At 45.3% G+C, this 20102-nt stretch overlaps 1 protein-coding gene across 1 annotated transcript in view; it reads right to left on the bottom strand.

Moving 5' to 3' along the window:
* Positions 1-20102, bottom strand: part of LOC134911022 (phospholipase B1, membrane-associated-like) — a 249524-nt gene that overhangs the window by 166959 nt on the left and 62463 nt on the right. Inside the window, exons 17-24 of the mRNA XM_063919415.1 lie at positions 19595-19661; positions 18030-18088; positions 17652-17725; positions 17311-17354; positions 8883-8991; positions 7252-7312; positions 3640-3720; positions 1503-1568 (exon numbers count right to left, since the gene is read on the bottom strand). Of these exons, the coding sequence (XP_063775485.1) occupies positions 1503-1568; positions 3640-3720; positions 7252-7312; positions 8883-8991; positions 17311-17354; positions 17652-17725; positions 18030-18088; positions 19595-19661 (561 nt within the window). The remainder of the gene's footprint in view (positions 1-1502; positions 1569-3639; positions 3721-7251; positions 7313-8882; positions 8992-17310; positions 17355-17651; positions 17726-18029; positions 18089-19594; positions 19662-20102) is intronic.

The following is a 20102-nucleotide window of genomic DNA, read 5'->3' as shown; positions in this document are numbered from 1 at the left end:
ATTGCTAACAGTAAACCTCTACATCCTGTCTGCAGAGGACGTCATCCACCCACCTTGTAAGTTTCCTATCGTCTATCATTGGGCATATATATAATTAAAGGGTGAGAGCTGCATCTGGGTCCAAAGAGGTCAACACATCACACCCTGCGCCTCTTTGGAGTATGGTATCGGGTGGGCACTGCAGAAATTACTGGAAAATAGTGCTGCCGACACTTTCCAAGAGATCTGCTCACACGCAGTAAAGAAAACTTCCTGGAACATGGCATAAGCACCATTTTCCTATGGACCTGCACATGTGCAGTAGACTGACACAGCGATAGAGATTACTCGTTATTGGGCCATCGAGAGAGGGCCATCCCACACAGACTGCACACAAGAACCCTCCTCTCTTAAGCCTCCCCTGCTTCTATCGCAGAGACCGCGGCCAACTCTGTCTCAATCACAGTGAGAGATGGTGCAGGGCTATATGTTCCAGCTGCAGCTTCCGGAGCACAGTCCTGGGCCAAAACACCAGTGACCAAGTGATTCCCTCATCGAAATGTAAATAAAGAAGCATACAAACTGCTCGAGTATTTCCATGACATGGGCACAAATTATAAATTGAGGTCTGGTTGGCTGGATGCCGAAGGGGAGAAGACAACCTAACAATCTGCAGTTTAAAGCTAACTTGCCAGCTCCTCCTGAATATTTGGAAGAGTCACAAATTTAGGGAGGCGCTCCCGGCCTTTCAACAGAGTTGACCCATCCCACACATGACCCATCCCACACACCCATCCCGAATGAAGTGGGTGACTCTGGGGTTGTAAAAAGCAATTTGCATTGAATTGCATCATTGTGAATAACAGCTTTGAACAGCAATGGATGGGGGACATTACTCTCCTGAGTTCCTCAGACAGGATAATAGAGAAACATGGGTTTGAGCTCCATCTATAAAAATATACTTGTGTTTCCCATCTGCCCCTAACATGGAAAATGCAGGGAATACTTTACCTTCATGGATCATCCTTGGTGCCTAAAAAAGTTTGAAGCAGATGACCAGGAAACGCGACAGGTGGGACAGCCTGGCCAATAGGGCACCATAGGTAAGGGTTAGATGTAATGGGCTTTTTGGGCAGGTATGAATCTAGAACTTCTGGACTAAACATGTGCCTATGGCGAACAGGGCAGTCAAGAGCCGGGATGAGCCCAGGTACTTTTCAAGGGGCGTGGCCTAATCACAGAAGGTGTGGTCATGCACCCTTAGAAAAAAATACTGAAAAAAATAGTATTTTAAGCACCTCCATGACCACACTGCAGCCCAGTACACATCAGCGTGTGCTGGGCTGAGGAAACGAGCTGCAGCTGCTGCTAGCTAAGGGGGAGGAAGCCTGGGCCCCTACTGGACCCTCACTGGGCCCCTCCATCAGGCCTGGTCACGGGTAATTTGTACCCTCTCCCCCCCTCTCTCGGCACCACTGATGGCAAACTATTCTTACAAGAATATTAGCTGACCATACATATACCTCTTGCTGCAAGTAGTCCAGGGCTTGCTTGATGCGGTAAACAAACTGTTCTGGAGAATGATATACCTGTTGAAAATTAAAATAAAATAATTAAGACTTGATCTCTGATTTTTGACAGATGGTTGCTAAGAGACAGCCATTTATACAGAGAATAAAACACAATCGGGTATTTAAACCGCTACGTAACTAGGGGGGACTTGTACTAAGCAGTGATAAAAGTAGAGAAGTGAGCCAGTGGAGAAGTTGCCCATGGCAACCAATCAGCTGCTCTGTATATGTTTATAGTATGCAAATTATAAATGTTACTTCAATGCTGATTGGTTGCCATGGGCAACTTCTCCACTGGCTCACTTCTCCGCTCTTTTCACTGCTTAGTAAATGTCCCCCCAGGAGACAACATTTTGTAAATTACACAAACATCTACTCAATCTCAGACATGGGGATGTGTATTGAATGTAAGGTCTACCTAGTTGGGTAATAACATGTAATAGTAACTAGTCATGGCCGCCAATGAAAGTTAAGGGGCGCTACGCCAAGGTTTGAACTTTAAAAGTCATAAGTTCTTATTTGTCAGGAAGATTGGGATTACACTGTGACCTAATTGCATGACATGTTGGCAAAGATTACAATAAGTAAGGAATATGCAAAGCGGGAAGCAGTAGAATATAGAACGGTTCACTTAGGTTCATTTATTTGTGATGTGTGGATCCCAACAGCCGTCATACTGAAGACCACCCATTTGTGATAACTACTTTTATTATAACATCACATTTACTGTTGCAAATTTTTTTTAAAAATGGTTGCATAATAATGTGAAAATTGTTCTGCAAAATAGAACAATAAAATCTAGTACAAAGAAGAGTGTCTAAAGAATGGAAAAATAGTGGTTTAAAAAGACGTTGTATGACTTATATACTGAGAGACAGAAGATCTTCACCTCTTGAGACTATGGGCCAGATGTAATGACGCCCAACTTCGGCGGCCTTGCAGGGTGCCGGCCAAACTAGGACGCTTTTTTTAAAGGGGCAATCATGTACAAGGCTAAACAATGCCTTCTAAGTGAATTCCCCCTTAAAAAAAAAAACGCCCCAGTTTGTCCGGCATCCCGCAAGGCAACCGGACACGGGCGTCATACATCCGGCCCAATATATACCAGTATGCAATGGTTCCATTAACATAAGTATACTGAGCACTACAGCCCAAATAAAGGATCAGCAGACCTAGCAGCCAGAGCGGAATAAGTGGCTCATTTATCAGTTGTCGGGTTTTACACCCGATAATTGTCATTTCTTATTGCAGCAATAAGAGATGATGTACCGCCGGTATGTTACAAAAATCCTACCCCTGCGATATGTAAAAGTAAAGGGATCGTTAAATCTTCCGCCTCTGGTGATAAAAAAAAATCTCAATATCATAGGATACTGGGGGTGTGGCCACGTGACCGCTGCTCAGGATCCCGGCGGTCACCATGCCGACGCCGGGATCCCGAGCGAACATACGCCCGACAGTCGGCGTGACATCCATAGAGTGGGAATAGAACCTGTGGTGAACGTAGCTAGCCACTGAGCCCGCAAGGGGCTCTGTTGTGCTCTCCCCCCGGTCTCGCAGCCCCAACACGGATACTAAATAGTTATGAAATATTACAATGTTAGAACTAGGGTTCCATAATGGAAATGTTCTAGTCCACATATCAATTATTTGTTAAGCTTGTTATCTAAGCTGTAGACTTATTATTATTTATTATTTATGCTACTTTGGGACTGATTCTGAGTAGCCTGCAATAGTGCACGTAGCAACGTCTATTAACGGTCACCCATCTGCAAGTTTAGGCAAATGGCCTTCATACTCCTACCCTTGTATACATATGTGTGTCCAAATGTGCAAGGACGGACACTCCCAGTTTTAGCGCCTGTGCACACTGTGCTACCGATTCGTGTGTTCTTAGATGCCACCATCTTTCTCACCATTGATGGGTGAGTCCGTGTGCAAGGACATGAAAGGTTAGGATGAGGTCTGCTAAGTAGTTGTCAAAGATTGGATCAATAATTGTTGCACAGTGCCTGGCAGCCTATAGACAATGTTGTGAGAGTTGCAGATTATGGTACACCATATATCCATGTACTGTACTGTAACTCACCGGGTTCTTGCAGATTCCGCACAGGTCATTCCCTCCTATAAATATAGTCAGGAGCTTCCAGTCTTCTGTATAATTTATGCTCTACATGGAAAAATAAAATACAACATAATTAAGCAGTAGCGCTAAGCTTTACCCATGTTTTACTGAGCATTTCTAAATTACCACAATAAAGCATAACCCTGCTTAATCAGGTCCACAGAATGAAGTCATTTGATTTAATTTTGCAGAACAAGGGGCCTAATTCAGATCTGTTAATTCGCTAGCGTTTTTTCGCTGCGCAGCGATCAGGTAACTACTGCGCATGCGTATGCACCGCAATGCGCAGGCGCGCCGTACGGTTAGAAAACGGATCGTTGTTGTGCACTGGTTCTAGCGAAGAAACCATTCGCACAGCCGTTCGCAGGAAGAGGGCGTTTGTGGGTGGCAACTGACGTTTTCTGGGAGTGGTTGGAAAAACGCAGGCATGTCAAAGCGTTTGCAGGGCGGGTGTCTGACGTCAATTCCGGGCTCGAATAGGCTGAAGTGATCGCAGCGGCTGAGTAAAGTCAGAGCTACTCAGAAACTGCACAAGCTGTTTTTGTACAGGGCACTGCACACGCGTTCGCACACTTGCAAAGCTAAAATACACTCCCCTATAGGCGGCGACTATCTGATCGCAGCGCTGCAAAAAATAGCTAGCGAGCGAACAGATCTGAATTAGGCCCAACGTACGGTGGGAAATTCTGGATTCCCAGAGAGGGGTTTCCAGATAGTATTGTTCCGTAATAAACATAACATTGCTAAGCATTAATGCATTCCCACCCGATAGATCGCATCATACAATATAAGCCTAACAAAGGCCCAAAAGGATAGACGCAGACTATAATAAGTGAAAGGAAAAAAAGCAAAACAAGACAAGGAGGAAGAATATACAGTGATCAGGTAACCATGTATCTCATGGGATCAAAGAGAAGTATTTACTGTGAGTATAAAAACACTTTTTCTTTTTCAGCCATGGGGGAAACTGGAACACTGGGGACCATACGTCCAAAATTATAAATGTGTGAAATCTATGGATGTGGACAGCAACAACCAGGTGCCCACTCTGCAGAGATGCCCTATACCTCGCCACCCATGAAGCGCTCATTAATCTAGAAGAAAGGGCCTTCACCTTTTGCCTGCCCCAATGTAAATCTGTCAAGTCTTGAGGACATATGCATTTGCCCAACATACAGTATAAGCCCATTTTAGCATGTAGCCTGGACCTCTAACTCCTGATTCTTGTGGGATCTAGAAACCCCTTTTGCCTAGAATGATGATTTAGTCCAGAGTCCTATTCTCATGGAATACCAAGAAAGGTGATCAGCTGGGTAGAACTCTTATGTCCTAGACCTTCCTGGCTGTGGAAATGGCAAGAGGAAAAACACAATTTTTCAATTCATTTGTGTTCAGAGGATCAAAGGGCCTGTATTGCAAAGCCTTGATAACACGATTCAGGTTCCAAAACAACCACAGGAAGAGTGTATAGCGTTGCAAATGCAGCATTCTGTGAAGGAACATCTGGACCACAGCCAGTTTTCTCAAGTGGAGAACCGACATTGCCAAGACCTTACCTACAAAGACTTAAGGCGTAAAGTCCTTCCAGCAAAAAAACAGAGTTTCCACACCAGCTGAAAGGATGTCATGGGCAACTCCCTCTACTCACACCAGCTGCAACTGAATAGAGTACAACTTAAGCTGGCCATACATCAGACCATCTTTCCTCTAACCATCCAACTAGTTGGCTGGTTGGAATGAAAATCACTCTGAGCACAGGCCTGGGATACATTTACTAGGTTATTAAATGTATCACCTCAAAGAAGATATTCATATGATGAGTACTGTGGGGTAAAAAGAGCCCATGAGTAAACAGGGAGATCTGCAAAAAAGGGCCAAGAAAGCAAGAGGACAAATGAACGATAAACGATACATAACATTTATGACATTATTGGTTAAAATTCGTAGAAAAAGTCCTGGGGGTATCTGAGTATCATGTGTACGTACATGATAGTAACTGAGTTGAAGAAGGGAAATAAACTATTGTTTTAGTCTCCTCTTAAAAAGGACATTTCTGGAACTGCTGGTTCCTCACAATTTGTATTTAGTTGACAAGTATGACTTAACCACCGCTCTACCTGATCATGTGCTGGGCGGACCTGGACGCTGATCCACCACCTCACATGATGCACAAAGGGCGTTCTGGTCTGGCGGGGCACACGGAATTATAACCAGGCACATAGAGCAAGCAAACACCTGTGAATTCTGCTTCCCAGGCATATATAGAAATAAGGGAGGTGCAGAATATCTGCAATACACACATCTCCTGGAACCACCAGCCATCCAGCAGAGGCCAGCCACGTACTAAGTCAAATAAGTGATACAGACAGCCAATAACATGAATTGTGTTGAATTGACTCTTCGTAGTTCAGCCACCATGGTCCATCACACCCAAAGCACTGCCCAATTCTGCCACACCACCCTTTTTCTGTCGTGGCTGCCCTCTCCCGGAGGGGGAAGCCCAAAGTAGGGAGGGACATCAGAAGCCCATTATTGAGTGGCTGCCAGGTTTCTGACATCAAAACATGTGATGCAATGGTGACCAGCAATCACATCATAACCATATGATGGTATAACCATTGATGGTCATTCTGTAAGAATGTGCAGAAGCAGCTGGAGCTTCGCGCAAGCGTACATAAGTTAAGCTGCGGGAACCACTTCCAGGTGTCTTCAGCTGCCTACAAGCTGTCAGCCATGAAATGGGCATCGAAAAGCAGCATCCGAGGGCTGCCAACCATCATAAACCCGCTATTCGATGGAAACAGTACTTCCATCAAATCAGGAACATCAGCGGTTGCTAAACATCTGTTTCTGATCTACAACCCTAGCCCAAAAGTCGGCAAATATGTCTGATCCCGTTCGAAGTGCGTCCCAAGCTGGAAAATGGGATATTGGTAGGAAAGGAGATGCAGGTCACAGCAGCTGCTGAGGAATGTTTCATTAAAAAAAAAAGTAAGACAATTACAAATAAAATAAAAATGACTGATAAAGCCAGTTCCAGTGTCCCACATGGCTGAAGAAGAAATACCTAGAACCCTTTCACTGTCAAGGCCAATGCATCTCTGTGGGTGCCCTAAGTCACTGGTTCCCAACCTCGGTCCTCAAGTACCCCCAACATTTCGTGTTTTCCAGGTCACCTAGCCGTTGAACAGGTGTATTCATTACTCACTGACACATTTTAAAAGACCCACAGGTGGAGCAAATTATTTCACTTACAATCCTGTGAGGAGACCTGGAAAACATGAACTGTTGGGGGTACTTGACGACCGCGGTTGGGAACCACTGCCCTAAGTGACAGCTCCATCTCACTCAAAAGTGGTGCCGCCACCTTCCTGCTTCTTACCTGAGCAGGCGGGGAAGGGGGAGACAACACCCAGCTGCTTTTTAATGTTTTAGACACCCTAATCATTAGCACCACAGTCTACTTCTTTAGCTGGCCTAAGGGTTGCGCCAACCCTCCTGTCAGGATAGAGCACATTGGCTTTAGTTGATGCACTTTCACCAAAGTATACAAACACAGTTTGATAATGTACTCACTCCAGAAACGCTCAGCCTCTTCAACCCCCTCACCAAGTACTCGGCTTGCTCGAGCATGTCACTGCAAAATATCGGAAAACAAGCAAGTGACAAATGGATTATGGCTGAGGCAACGTTCATTTAAACCTCTACATCTCTATTAACAGATTGAGGTTAGGGCCAGAGGCGCCCGCAATGCAGATGTTCCCAGAGTTGAGTGATTTACTTATTTATTTTTTGCTGTTGTGCATGTGCGAAAACCTCTAAAAAGAAGCACTGTGAATGCTTCCCGACGGCATGCTTACGAATTTGCAGAACCGATACTGACACACACAGGAAAAACTATATATGCATTATATAGGGCATTACTGGCCGGTGGCAAAAAAAAAGCGCTCACTGACACGCTAACGTGTTCCTGTCACCCACTTGGTCCTGGTGATTTGGTTAGCGGCAATCTTATGAGTTTTGGTCCAGACCATAACATGGTGCAGGGATACGGTCTCTAGGTCGACAGTAACTAGGTCGACACTATCTAGGTTGACCACTATTGGTCGACAGTAACTAGGTCGACAGGGTTTCTAGGGTGACAGGGTCTTTAGATCGACATGTTCTATGTCGACAGGTCAAAAGGTTGACGAGTTTTTCACGATTGTTTTCTTTTTTTGTACTTTTTCATACTTAACGATCCACGTGGACTACAATTGGGAATGGTAACCTGTTCCGAACAAAGCGGTAGTGGAGTGAGGCACCTTGCCCGAAGCATGGCGAGCAAAGCGAACCATGAGAGGGGACACGGTGCATTAATTGGGGTTCCTGGTCACTCTACGAAGAAAACGACACACAAAAACCATTAAAAACTCATATCGACCTTTTGACCTGTCGACCTAGACCTTGTCGACCTAGTTACTGTCGAACAATAGTGGTCGACCTAGACACTGTCGACCTAGTTACTATCAGGCATTTTATAGACGTATAAGGGCCCGATTCCGAGATATGCAATAACGCAGCTGCTGCTGTGAATTTTTACGCAGCGGTTGTGTGAAAATATGCAAATGTCGCAGCTGCCTGGAACTGTATTGAGAAGCTTCACAAATCCCAACGGCTGCGTACAAAGATGCAGAATCTGTTGCAGATCAGTCAATATGGTTACTCAGATGAGCCGACGGAACCGAGACGCCAGAGCCATTTTTTTACTGTGCACGATATCACGATCGCATTCTGTGACGCGCCTCGGGATCAGTGGCAGTTGCTGAGGTGAAGCTGCAGCACAGTCCAAAATTCAAATAGGGGACACAACCGCAATGCTGCCATGGTGTGTCCCCTATTTGAGTTTTGGACTGTGCTGCAGCCCCACCTCAGGCAACCGCCACTGGTCGGGACAAACCTGCATTTTTACCTCCTACAAACGCCACCTGACTGTCAATCACTTTGCATAATTTACAAAAATATCGCTTCACTGCAAAAAACATCGCCATTGCGTCCATCGGGGGAATCAGGCCCTGTGACCCTAAGCTCACTGATGATTAGAGACTTGCAGATCTTCACTTGTGTCTAGGCTGCTAGTAGTTCAGTATGCATTGGCGGGAAACGAGGGACGGTTATTGTCACGTAACAGTAATAATTTGCCAGCTGGGACGTTTTCCCCAACGTACTCTGCTTTTGCTCCTGGCACGGCACGGTTTAGCATCGCGTTGGGAAGATGATGAGAACCTCTTCCAAGTGAGTATCCTTGAATATCAGGATTGAATTGCCGCAAGATATCTGCAATGGAAAAATTTGGTTATACGTGTTCGGTGCAAGTTCTGTGCATCACATATTCCAGCCTGTGTCACCAGTGCGAGAACTGCCGTAGCATCTGCAATATATTCCATACCCAGATGACCACAGCGCCTCTCTGCTGCAGGCTCAAGGAGCTTCCAACTGGTTCAAAGCTGAATAGACCACCCTACCATGATGATCACCCTACACAACCCTACATAGCTACAGTATGTAAACAGTATCTGTTGGGCCCAGCACCTTAACAGGGCTCAAATGCATCCTGTGCTGGCCAGCCCCCTGACTGCCTGATGACTTGACGTTGCACATAAAGCATGATGTCATTGTAGTGAGCAGGGGGAGGGGCATCAGCACCTGCAAGTGCACACTACAAGGAGCGTTCTGAGGATGTTCTGATCTGCTGCACAGGTTGCAGGATGCCTGTCTGGAGCGTCTAATGGATGCCCCAGCAGTACTGCCGCAGTGATCCTGGCTGCAGGGTGCTGTTCCCCACTAACCACAAGCAAAGGGCCATGCGGCCCCGGTCGCACACCCCCAGTTGCATCCCAATATGAATGATAAAAACTGTAAGTAATCTGAATAAATGGTCACGGCTTGAGATAATATAGCCACAACACTAATGAATTACACTTCATCGTCAGGAGAGGACAATACACCATCAGCCAATCAGAAGCTGTAGATAGTCCTGCTGGTGGTCATCATCCTCATGCAGGTCTGTACCAGTCCTCAGTACATACAAGAGATTCACCACCTCATGTGTTGATATTCTGTTCATGCCTGACATTTTGAACAGGTCAACCTTGCCAATGTTGTCTTCATGACGCATCCCGGTTATTTATGATGTGAGCGATGATAATAATAATAATAATTTTATTTATATAGCGCTCTTTCTCCAACAGGACTCAGGGCGCTTTACAGACATCAAAATCAATGCACATAGGGGGTCATTCCGAGTTGATCGCTCGCTGCCGATTTTCGCAGCGCAGCGATCAGGTGAAAAAACGGCATTTATGCGCATGCGTATGCCCCGCAATGCGCGCGCGCGACGTACGGGTACAAAGGCCTTTGTGGTTGTGCTCAGGTTCTAGCAAAGTTTTTCTTCGCACTGACGGCCGCAAGAAGATTGACAAGAAGGGGGCGTTTCTGGGTGTCAACTGACCGTTTTCAGGGAGTGTTTGCAAAAATGCAGGCGTGGCTGAAAATACGCAGGCGTGGCTGGGCGTTCGCTGGGCGGGTGTATGACGTCAAATCCGGACAGAAATAGGCTGAAGTGATCGCAAGCGCTGAGTAAGTTCAGAGCTACTCTGACACTGCACAAACTGTTTTTGCAGAGCTCGGCTGCACAAGCATTCGCACTTCTGCTAAGCTAAAATACACTCCCCAGTGGGAGGCGGCATAGCGTTTGCACGGCTGCTAAAACTAGCCAGTGAGCGATCAACTCGGAATGACCCCCATAATACAGCGGATCTAAGTAATACAGCAATAGATAAGCCGCACAGACATAAAGAAAACCTTAAGCACCAGTGATCGCGCTGAGCCGAAAAAAAAGTGGGTCCCAGGGACCCCTCACTTTTAAAAATGGGGGTCCTACCTGTCCTTTTCTGGGTCCGATCGGAATGAAGGCTCTTATTAATCGTATTAATGATTCAAATATAAAAACACACAGACTTGATTTGGACACTAAAAAGTGTTGCAAGGGGGAGGAGGGTGAAAATGCTGCTGCGCTGTGTAGCATACAGGACACCCTGCACCAGAGCTGTAGCTAGACACTTTGGTGCCCTCCAGCAGAAAGTGAATAGGTGCTCCCCCTCCCATTCTCCAAAGCATGGAAGCAAGGACTGCGCGCCGAAGGCGCGCTGCTAAAAATCAGGGGCGTGGCTTCATGGGGAAGGGGCGTGACCACATAATAGTGCCAGTTCACATTGCGCCAGGTAGAGCACGTCATACACATTGCGCCAGGCAGAGCACGTCATACACATTGCGCCAGGCAGAGCACGTCATACACTTTTGCGCCAGGCAGAGCACGTTATACACTTTGCGCCAGGCAGAGCACGTTATACACTTTGCGCCAGGCAGAGCACGTTATACACTTTGCGCCAGGCAGAGCACGTTATACACTTTGCGCCAGGCAGAGCACGTCATACACTTTGCGCCAGGCAGAGCACGTTATACACTTTGCGCCAGGCAGAGCACGTCATACACTTTGCGCCAGGCAGAGCACGTTATACACTTTGCGCCAGGCAGAGCACGTTATACACTTTGCGCCAGGCAGAGCACGTTATACACTTTGCGCCAGGCAGAGCACGTTATACACTTTGCGCCAGGCAGAGCACGTCATACACTTTGCGCCAGGTAGAGCACGTTATACACTTTGCGCCAGGTAGAGCACGTTATACACTTTGCGCCAGGTAGAGCACGTCATACACTCTGCGCCAGGCAGAGCACGTTATACACTTTGCGCCAGGCAGTGCACGTTATACACTTTGCGCCAGGAAGAGCACGTCATACACTTTGCGCCAGGCAGAGCATGTTATTTGGGATGGGGACCATGACACATTTACTGATTTAGTCAAATCTCTTAACACTAACACATTTAATTTAACCTTCACTTCTAATTTTAGCACCTCAAAGATTAATTTTTTGGATATCACTCTAGAAATAATTGATAACCATGGCCCTCATTCCGAGTTGTTCGCTCGGTATTTTTCATCGCATCGCAGTGAAAATCCGCTTAGTACGCATGCGCAATGTTCGCACTGCGACTGCGCCAAGTAACTTTACTATGAAGAAAGTAATTTTACTCACGGCTTTTTCTTCGCTCCGGCGATCGTAATGTGATTGACAGGAAATGGGTGTTACTGGGCGGATACACGGCGTTTCAGGGGCGTGTGGCTGAAAACGCTACCGTTTCCGGAAAAAACGCAGGAGTGGCCGGGGAAACGGTGGGAGTGCCTGGGCGAACGCTGGGTGTGTTTGTGACGTCAACCAGGAACGACAAGCACTGAAATGATCGCACAGGCAGAGTAAGTCTGGAGCTACTCTGAAACTGCTAACTCGTTTGTAATCGCAATATTGCGCGTACGTCGGTCGCAATTTTAAGAAGCTAAGATTCACTCCCAGTAGGCGGCGGCTTAGCGTGTGTAACTCTGCTACATTCGCCTTGCGAGCGAACAACTCGGAATGAGGGCCCATATACATACTTCCAACTATACAAAGGATGTAGGCCACAATTCATACCTAAACTATAAGAGTGCCCATTATCCCTCCTGGAAAAATAATATTCCTAAAGGACAATTACTAAGAGTTAAAAGGAATTGTTCCTCAACAAAATCATTTCAAATGCAGGCGACTAAATTAATGGAATCTTTTGCAGATAGAGATTATCCTCAATATATTTTAGATAAAGCTATCTCTGAAGTAGAGAAGATAGAAAGAGATACTCTTCTCCGTCCAAAAGAGAAAATTCAGTCGGATAAAGGTGACCTAGCCTTTATATCTAAATTTAATAGTAAGTCCAATAATATCAAAAAAATAATAAAACAAAATTATCATATGCTTCAAAATGACCCCATCTTGGGAAGTGTTCTCCCTACACAACCAGACTTTATTTTTAGAAAAAATAGGTCCCTGAAAACTATATTAGCTCCCAGTCAACTAAAACATGTACCAGCCGATATAGATAAAAAGTCCAAAAAAAGCTGGTTAACCACAAAACCAAATGGTTTTTATAAATGTGGAGGCAATAGGTGCACGACATGTTCTTATGTATGCAATAGAACTAAAATGGTGAACACAATATCAAAAGAAAAACATATAAATATTTCCAGCTTCATTAATTGCAATACAACATGGGTGGTGTATCTGCTAAAATGTGGATGTAATCTAAAATATGTGGGCAGAACAACCAGAGCTCTAAAATCCAGATTTATGGAACATCGCAGAAATATTATTAATGGATTAACAAAACATAGTGTATCAAGACACTTTTTACACCACCATAAAAAAGATCCCAGTTCTTTAAGACTTGTCGGATTAGAACACATAGCACCAACCAATCGGGGGGGCGACAGATTTATAAGATTATGCCGGCAAGAGATCTTTTGGACATTCCAATTAAATTCCCTATACCCGAGTGGCCTCAACGAAGCATTAGAGCTAAATGTGGTATTATAAAAGGTTTTGATATACATATTTTTAGTGCTACACATACATACCTTTTGTGAGTAGTATGTGTATAAACAAACTTTCTTCCCCTCTCTTCCTCTTTTTATATTATATTATATTATATATTTTATTATTATCATTTTAATATTTTTTTTGCTCTGTACTTATATTATTATTATTATTATTATTTTTTTTATAATTTTTTTTTTTTTTTTTTTTTTTTATTATTTTTTTCTTTGAATTTATAATTATAGAATTATAACTCAAGATGGCAGTAGTGAGTACAAACAAATAGATAAATGGACATTATTGAATGAAAGTGTCCTGTATCTAATTTTTTACGTATATACATCAAGATACACTGCTTTGAAGTATCCCTGCTATGAAAATAACTTATTAGATGTATAACAGAATCCCTCTTTATAAAGATATGAGAATGTTTATACCCTTTTGAATATCAGAAAGTCTAATGGCCAATCAGTGTCATGTGACATATATTGGCAAAAAATAAAAATAAAAATTGTAATGCTTCCTTATAAAAATGATATGTATGGTTTTGGAACCCATAATAGGGAATACCTAGGTATAATGAAAGAAACTGATAAATTATTTATCTAAAAGAAGGTAACTCTATTGAACACACTAAGGGCAAAAGTATGCCTGAAAGATCCGATCACGTGACTACATCTGGCATCAGACCAAGGGAATGACGCAATTCCGGTGACACGTGTTGATCACGGGGCCGGATCACGTGATCGGACGCACGTGACCGGGCCGCCGGGCTAATCGAGATTTACAAATACAAACACATGTGTACCGTAGAGCGGGCTGTGCTTATACAAAACCAGCCATGTGACCAGGAAATCACTCACTGGCCACCAATGATTGGTTGCTTATGCGTTCCATTTATAGGAAACGACCATAATGATCACGTGATCGGACTTAGAAACAGGAAGTGTGCACCTTCTTTTATTTATCTTTTTCTATTCCTTGCAATAAATATATATCAAAATTGATTTACATACACATATACATTTGTCTTCTATAATAATGAACATTTTAAACTGGATATGGTTTTGTTTTAATGCTTTTTAGTGATGTTAAAATTATCATCAGCTGTCAGTAATGGGCAATCAGCACAGCCTTTAAAAAGGGCACTTTCACAGCAAATACCTACACCTTGAGAAAGCTGTTGTTACAGTGAAACGCGTTGGTCTGGAGAGGTTGGGCATACAGACTCCAATTGCCAAACATCAGGAACAAGCCTGGAAGTCCATCCACCTGCCTAAATGGGGAATTGACAGATATCCACTACAACGAAAGGAGACCAAGCTACCAATAGGACTGAGCTGCCGCTCGGAACAAAGCATAAGGTCTGTTCCTAAAGAAATTTGTGGACTTACATCTGCCTGCATTGTAAATTGCCCCCAGGACTGTGGCATAAGTTCCTAGGAGTATATGCACCAATTGACTTCTCAACTTCTCATATGGTAATATACCAAACCATTCTGCTGTGCTGTGCTTGCCCAATAATTTTATATAACAGTATATATTATTTTCATTTTATTTTTTAATTGATGTACATCTATGAATTTTTAACTAAATTTTGTAATATAATTTACTAAATAAAACTCAATTGTTTTTCTCCATATCCAGTTTTTTCCAAGCGCTGTATATTGTACTCTTTTTCAGAGCATGTTATACACTTTGCGCCAGGTAAAGCACTGGTCTGGATGGGAAGGGGGCAGCGAGATGGTGGTGGGATGCAGGATCACTAAGAGGCCCTACACACTGGTCGATCTGACTGAAAGATACAAACGATCTCGTTCATTAATGAACGCGATAAAGTTCATATCTATCAGTGTGGAGGCACCAGCGATGAACGATGCGCGGCCCCGCGCTCGTTCATCGCTGGTGCCCCTTCCCTTGTGCATGCAGGCCAATATGGACGATCTCATCCATATTTGCATGCACTTCTGTGGAGCCAGGTGACGGAGGGAGTGAAGGAACTTCACTCCCCTGTCACTGCCTCCCACCGCCGGGTCACCCGTCGGCTGTATCCGCCGTCGGGCAGCTCGGCGTGGATCGTTAAATGTGTAGGGCCCTTAAGCAGTAGAGGGGTGTACACTGGAATGAATGAGGAGGCACTGTAATGGGACTGGCTGGTGGGGTTCTTGCTGAGGGGGCAGTGAGATGGGGGCAGGGGGCTGGTTGGGGGAGGGGAGACTGGGATGAGGGAGTCCATGAGATGGTGGGGGACACTGGGCTGTATGGGGGGACACTATGAATGGGGAGGCACTGAGCAGGGAGGGAAGGTGGCAGTGAGGTAGGGGTGTGACACTGGGTTGGGGGGGGGATCAGTGTGTCTGGACTGATTGGGGGTTCTAGATGGGAGGGCAGTGAGATGGCACAGTGGACTAGATGGGGAGGGAAGGGGGAAATGCTCTGCTGGCAGGGTCAGTAATGCTGGGGGACACTGGGCTGGAGAAGGGGCAGACACTGTGAAGGGAGCATTGGCATGGTGCTGTTTCTGCCTGGCCCTGCACACTGGCTCCAGCACCGCACACTCCTTCCCCACTGTCCCAGCGCCCTACCTGCATCCTCAATTTCTGCACTGCAGAGAGCTGTCCCCTGGTGGCGGGTCCGGCAAACTTCATCACTGCCGAGAAATGTCACCCGGCGGCGGCTCCGGCTCTGACACAGACTCCGGCTCTCTCGAACCTCCTCCCTCCCCAGAGAGCCGCGCTGCTGCTTCCCGTGGTCGGCGGCATGATTGTGCACTCCCTCGCTCCTCACAGCGGGAGCGTGGTACTCTCTGCGTCCTACCGCCCAGCAGCCGCCTGACGCGCACGTCCGACAAGTAACGTCAGAGCAAGCGCCAGAGTGCATCCCAGCGGAGCGCGTCCCCGGGGACCCTCCCATTATTAAAAAGTGAGTCCTCACTTTTTACCCCAAAACGGAGTGACATCATACTCACTCCGTTTTGGGGTAAAATACGCGCTATAGCGCATTTTTGCGAACACTGAGCACACAGAAAGCATAATACAGGATTGGTGTAGGCATTTTGGGTAATAACTTCCAAGGGTTGTGTATTCCACCCTCACAAGGAACCAGGTGCGGCAGCCATCTTGAGCGCACAGTAAGGAAGCCAATCCCGGGCCATTTTTTCAATCCCGGGTATCGGGATTGAAAAATGGCGGATTGGCTTTTAACTATGTGGCCGCCCCGCCCACATAAGTCACCATATACCGGGGGCGGGCGGGTGGGGAACATCCTCCACTCTCTCCTAGTGGCTCCCAGCGGCGTGTGACGGTGCAGTGTGACCCCTCACGCTGCGCTGGGGAGCCGGAAGAAGGAAGCCAGGCAGCATCTGAGTGTCCTGTGGATGCTCAACGCTGATCCCTCAATCCCCGGGATTGGAGCTTCCAATCCCGGGTTTGAATCCCGGCCGTTTTTGGCCCTAAATCCCGGGATTCCGCCGACCCCGATCCATGGGATTGGCAACCATAGCGCACAGGGTAGGATTACCCAGGGTGGAATAGTCCACCCCTAGAAGAGATGACACAAAATGGGGGTGATTTCAGAGTCCAACAAAACAACCAGGTCCTTGTATTTTTCCTCCCATCCACTGCATGGCATATTCCGTTGGAAAGTTACACCTACCCACACCACCCAGACATTTAATTTTACACAATGTTGCACTCACATCAATTACAGACTCAGTTTACCCCAAATTAGGATTAGACCAATCGGTTTAATAGCTTTCCACCATTTTATATCTCGCCTATAAAAAGGAAGGTGCTGTACAGGGTGTAGTCATAAACTTGATGCTAATTATTCTGTAGCTTGATTAATCTATCCCTTAGAGTGCGGCCCGGAAGAACTACGAGCAGCCAGCAGGTGGCGTACATTTGGATGATGATTGTAACATTGGCCGGAGGCGAGGAACAGAGATAGTCATTGTAATCCTATAAGTGGGGGGAGTTGGAGATGGTAAAACATCCTTGTTCTGGCAGAACACTGAGAGAGCCCATCTACAGTATGGTAAAGGAGCGCGTTTCTCTTCAAGTGCTTTACCTTAAACTACACGTAGAGAGAAAATACAATTAAAAAGTAAAGAAATTAGGTAAGTGTACATACTTGGCAGTGTGGTCGTGTTACTGAGGTCTCCATCCCCACCAATGCTATAGGTGGAAAAAAACAAGTATACGTCAGTACATTAGGAAGTGAGAGAAACGCGTGACCATGATTTGGAGTCATTGTATTATTTTCACTTAACTGATTATTTCTGAAAATATAATTTGTAATTAACTCATTTAAAAATGTCATATTTGTCCAACAAATTGCTGCAAAGATTTGCATTTACATTTTTTTTTCTTATCTTCAGATGACTTTTGCAATGTAATCTTGGCTCAGACCTTCTCGGCCTACATACCCTAGATCACCCTCATAAGAAAAATGTGAATGACTCTTCCACTCACCTAAAGGATAATCCACGGTACTCAGTCACCACGTCCAGGAGGTCAATGACGATGGCTCCTGCCCCGTTCCCTGCCTGTTACAAGCAACGACAGCAAGGTTTATACCCATAACATTCTTTACGTGTGAGAAGACATTGCAGCAATTGTATCTTAGATACATCTGTATACTTTACTAACATTGACCTTGTATCTAGATTCTAGAACATGATCTGGATAACAATATTCAGCTCTGGTAACATCATATACAAAGGTAACACTGTTCAGGCCTGGTGGCTATGTAACCCATGCGAGTACCTATGGCTGGAGCACTATGACGGGAGCACTTGACTATTAATGCATATAAGGTTATCTTGGAGCTTCCCCTCTGATAGTACTTACAGTGATTGAGTCTCCCAAAGCAGCGATGACTTTAATGTCTCCTGCCTTCAGTCTGTGAACTAAAAAAGTCAGGTTGTGTTAATTGTGTCTCATTGCCCAAAGGAGCCAAGCAACACATCCGAGATAAACACATTAACAAACCACATTACTGTATATATGCCAAACTGCACTCCTCCTTACTGTACATTGTATGGATATTAGATGTGCCTGAGGTATTATGTGTAGTGGCAAATGCAGGATTTCTAGAGGGGGGGGGGGGTGTCCAAATGCAGCCCACAATCTCCCGCTCTGTGGAACATTGGAGCAAGTGCGGGAGTCTGGGGTAGTGGGAGAAAAACCTAGTACCGACCCTGGACATTAATATAAACATTGGTCTTTTTATACACTGGATACTGTATGGAATACAGTATTAATATTTAACACTATGGAGGGTCTATAGTATAGGCTGTATCAGACATTTGAATAATATAAACAAGTGGTCAGGAAAAGGTTAAACATCCCATAATAAATAATTACACAAACATAATAGAACCAGTACTGCACTTTCTAAGAACACATTCTCCCACCTCATTGTAAGGTTCCTGTCTCATCTCCTGGTAGCTGCTCTCTGGTCCAGTGCACTGATTGAGGACTCAAATCCACACACACAGCAAACTTGGTAGAAGAAGCTGATTCCACTGGGCACGTGCAGCAGCTCTGCTCTATTCCTTACACTGCCTGATGTGGGAGCAGCTCTAGTAATCATATTATTTACCATTGCTATTGTCATAATTTGCGCCACTTGCCAAGAGCTGGAGGGGTTTTTGGGCAACCAGAAAGACCCCCCCCCCCCTTCATCACACACACACACACACACACACACCTCCCCCCATGCATTTGCCTATGGTGTGACTGTGTAAAAGCCTGTAAGCCGAGTCACACAGTTCCCAAGCAAACACTAAAGTCTGCAAGCCGGTTCAAATTGAGAGCGGTGCAACTACTGAGTGGTAGCAGGGCTCATGCAGATGCGTGGTAACGCTGATCACTTATGTTGGGGCCATTGACGGCTGAGTTTGCAATCTGTGGCCCACAGGCTACAATGCGCTATCGCCATCTTCAGATGGAGGGACTACAGCAGATATCAGAGATATATACTGTGATCCCTTCTTAATACATGAGGCTGACACTAAACATTTGCGGTTACCCCCCCCCCCCCCCCCCTTAAAACAGGTGTTTTCAGTGAATAAGCTGCAAACATATAATGATAAATGGGCCCCAGAGGGGGGGGGGGGTAGTTGAGTGGATTCAGGTGGTAAATATAAGAGGAGAGAACCGCGGTAACGAGGGGTAATGAAGGTGGCATAGAGAATAAGGAGGGATGCCATTGCCTGTAATAATTCACAATTGGGGGATCCATATAATACAGATATTTCCTACTGATCACTAAAGCCATACCATCAGAAATTGCTAATGCTGACAACATGGCAGGAGTTTATACATACATTACGTAACATCACTTGTGCATTATATATCAGTCCAAGGCTTATTTGTCTTTATCCTATATCTATTCAGAAACCCATACATACCAGAGGTGGGGATTGTGTCTGAAGGGCTCAGGTCAGCACAGGAGAAGTTGGAACCGATCTTCCACGGCTGAAAACACAAACAACGCTGTGATTGTTCCATTGCAGAAGCCTGATTGGCATAGTGGCTAGCATTGCTGCCTGAGGTCACGAGTTCAATTCCCAGTCATGGGTGATCTTGACTGAGGACAAATAAACTAACCCCAGTGTGTGTCCGTGTGATAGAGAATATAGATTGTAAGCTCTACTGGGGCAGGGACTGATGTGAGTGACTGATATATTATTCACTGTACAGAGCTGCATAATATGTGTGCGCTATATAAATGTTAATAATACATAAAATTAAACATTGTTCAAACGGATCTTATGTTTCCAGAAAAGGCAGATTTTCTGTGTAAACAAACATATGGGCTGATTCTGCGTCGGACGCAGTGGAGCAATGTTTTTCATCTACGCAGGCGTCTGATTGACACTGCGCATGTGTCACGATTTTGGGGGTCATTCCGAGTTG

The sequence above is a fragment of the Pseudophryne corroboree genome, chromosome 4 (assembly GCF_028390025.1).
Source record: "Pseudophryne corroboree isolate aPseCor3 chromosome 4, aPseCor3.hap2, whole genome shotgun sequence".
In the NCBI taxonomy this organism is placed as follows: Eukaryota; Metazoa; Chordata; class Amphibia; order Anura; family Myobatrachidae; genus Pseudophryne; species Pseudophryne corroboree.
This window is presented reverse-complemented; position numbering and strand designations above follow the sequence as displayed.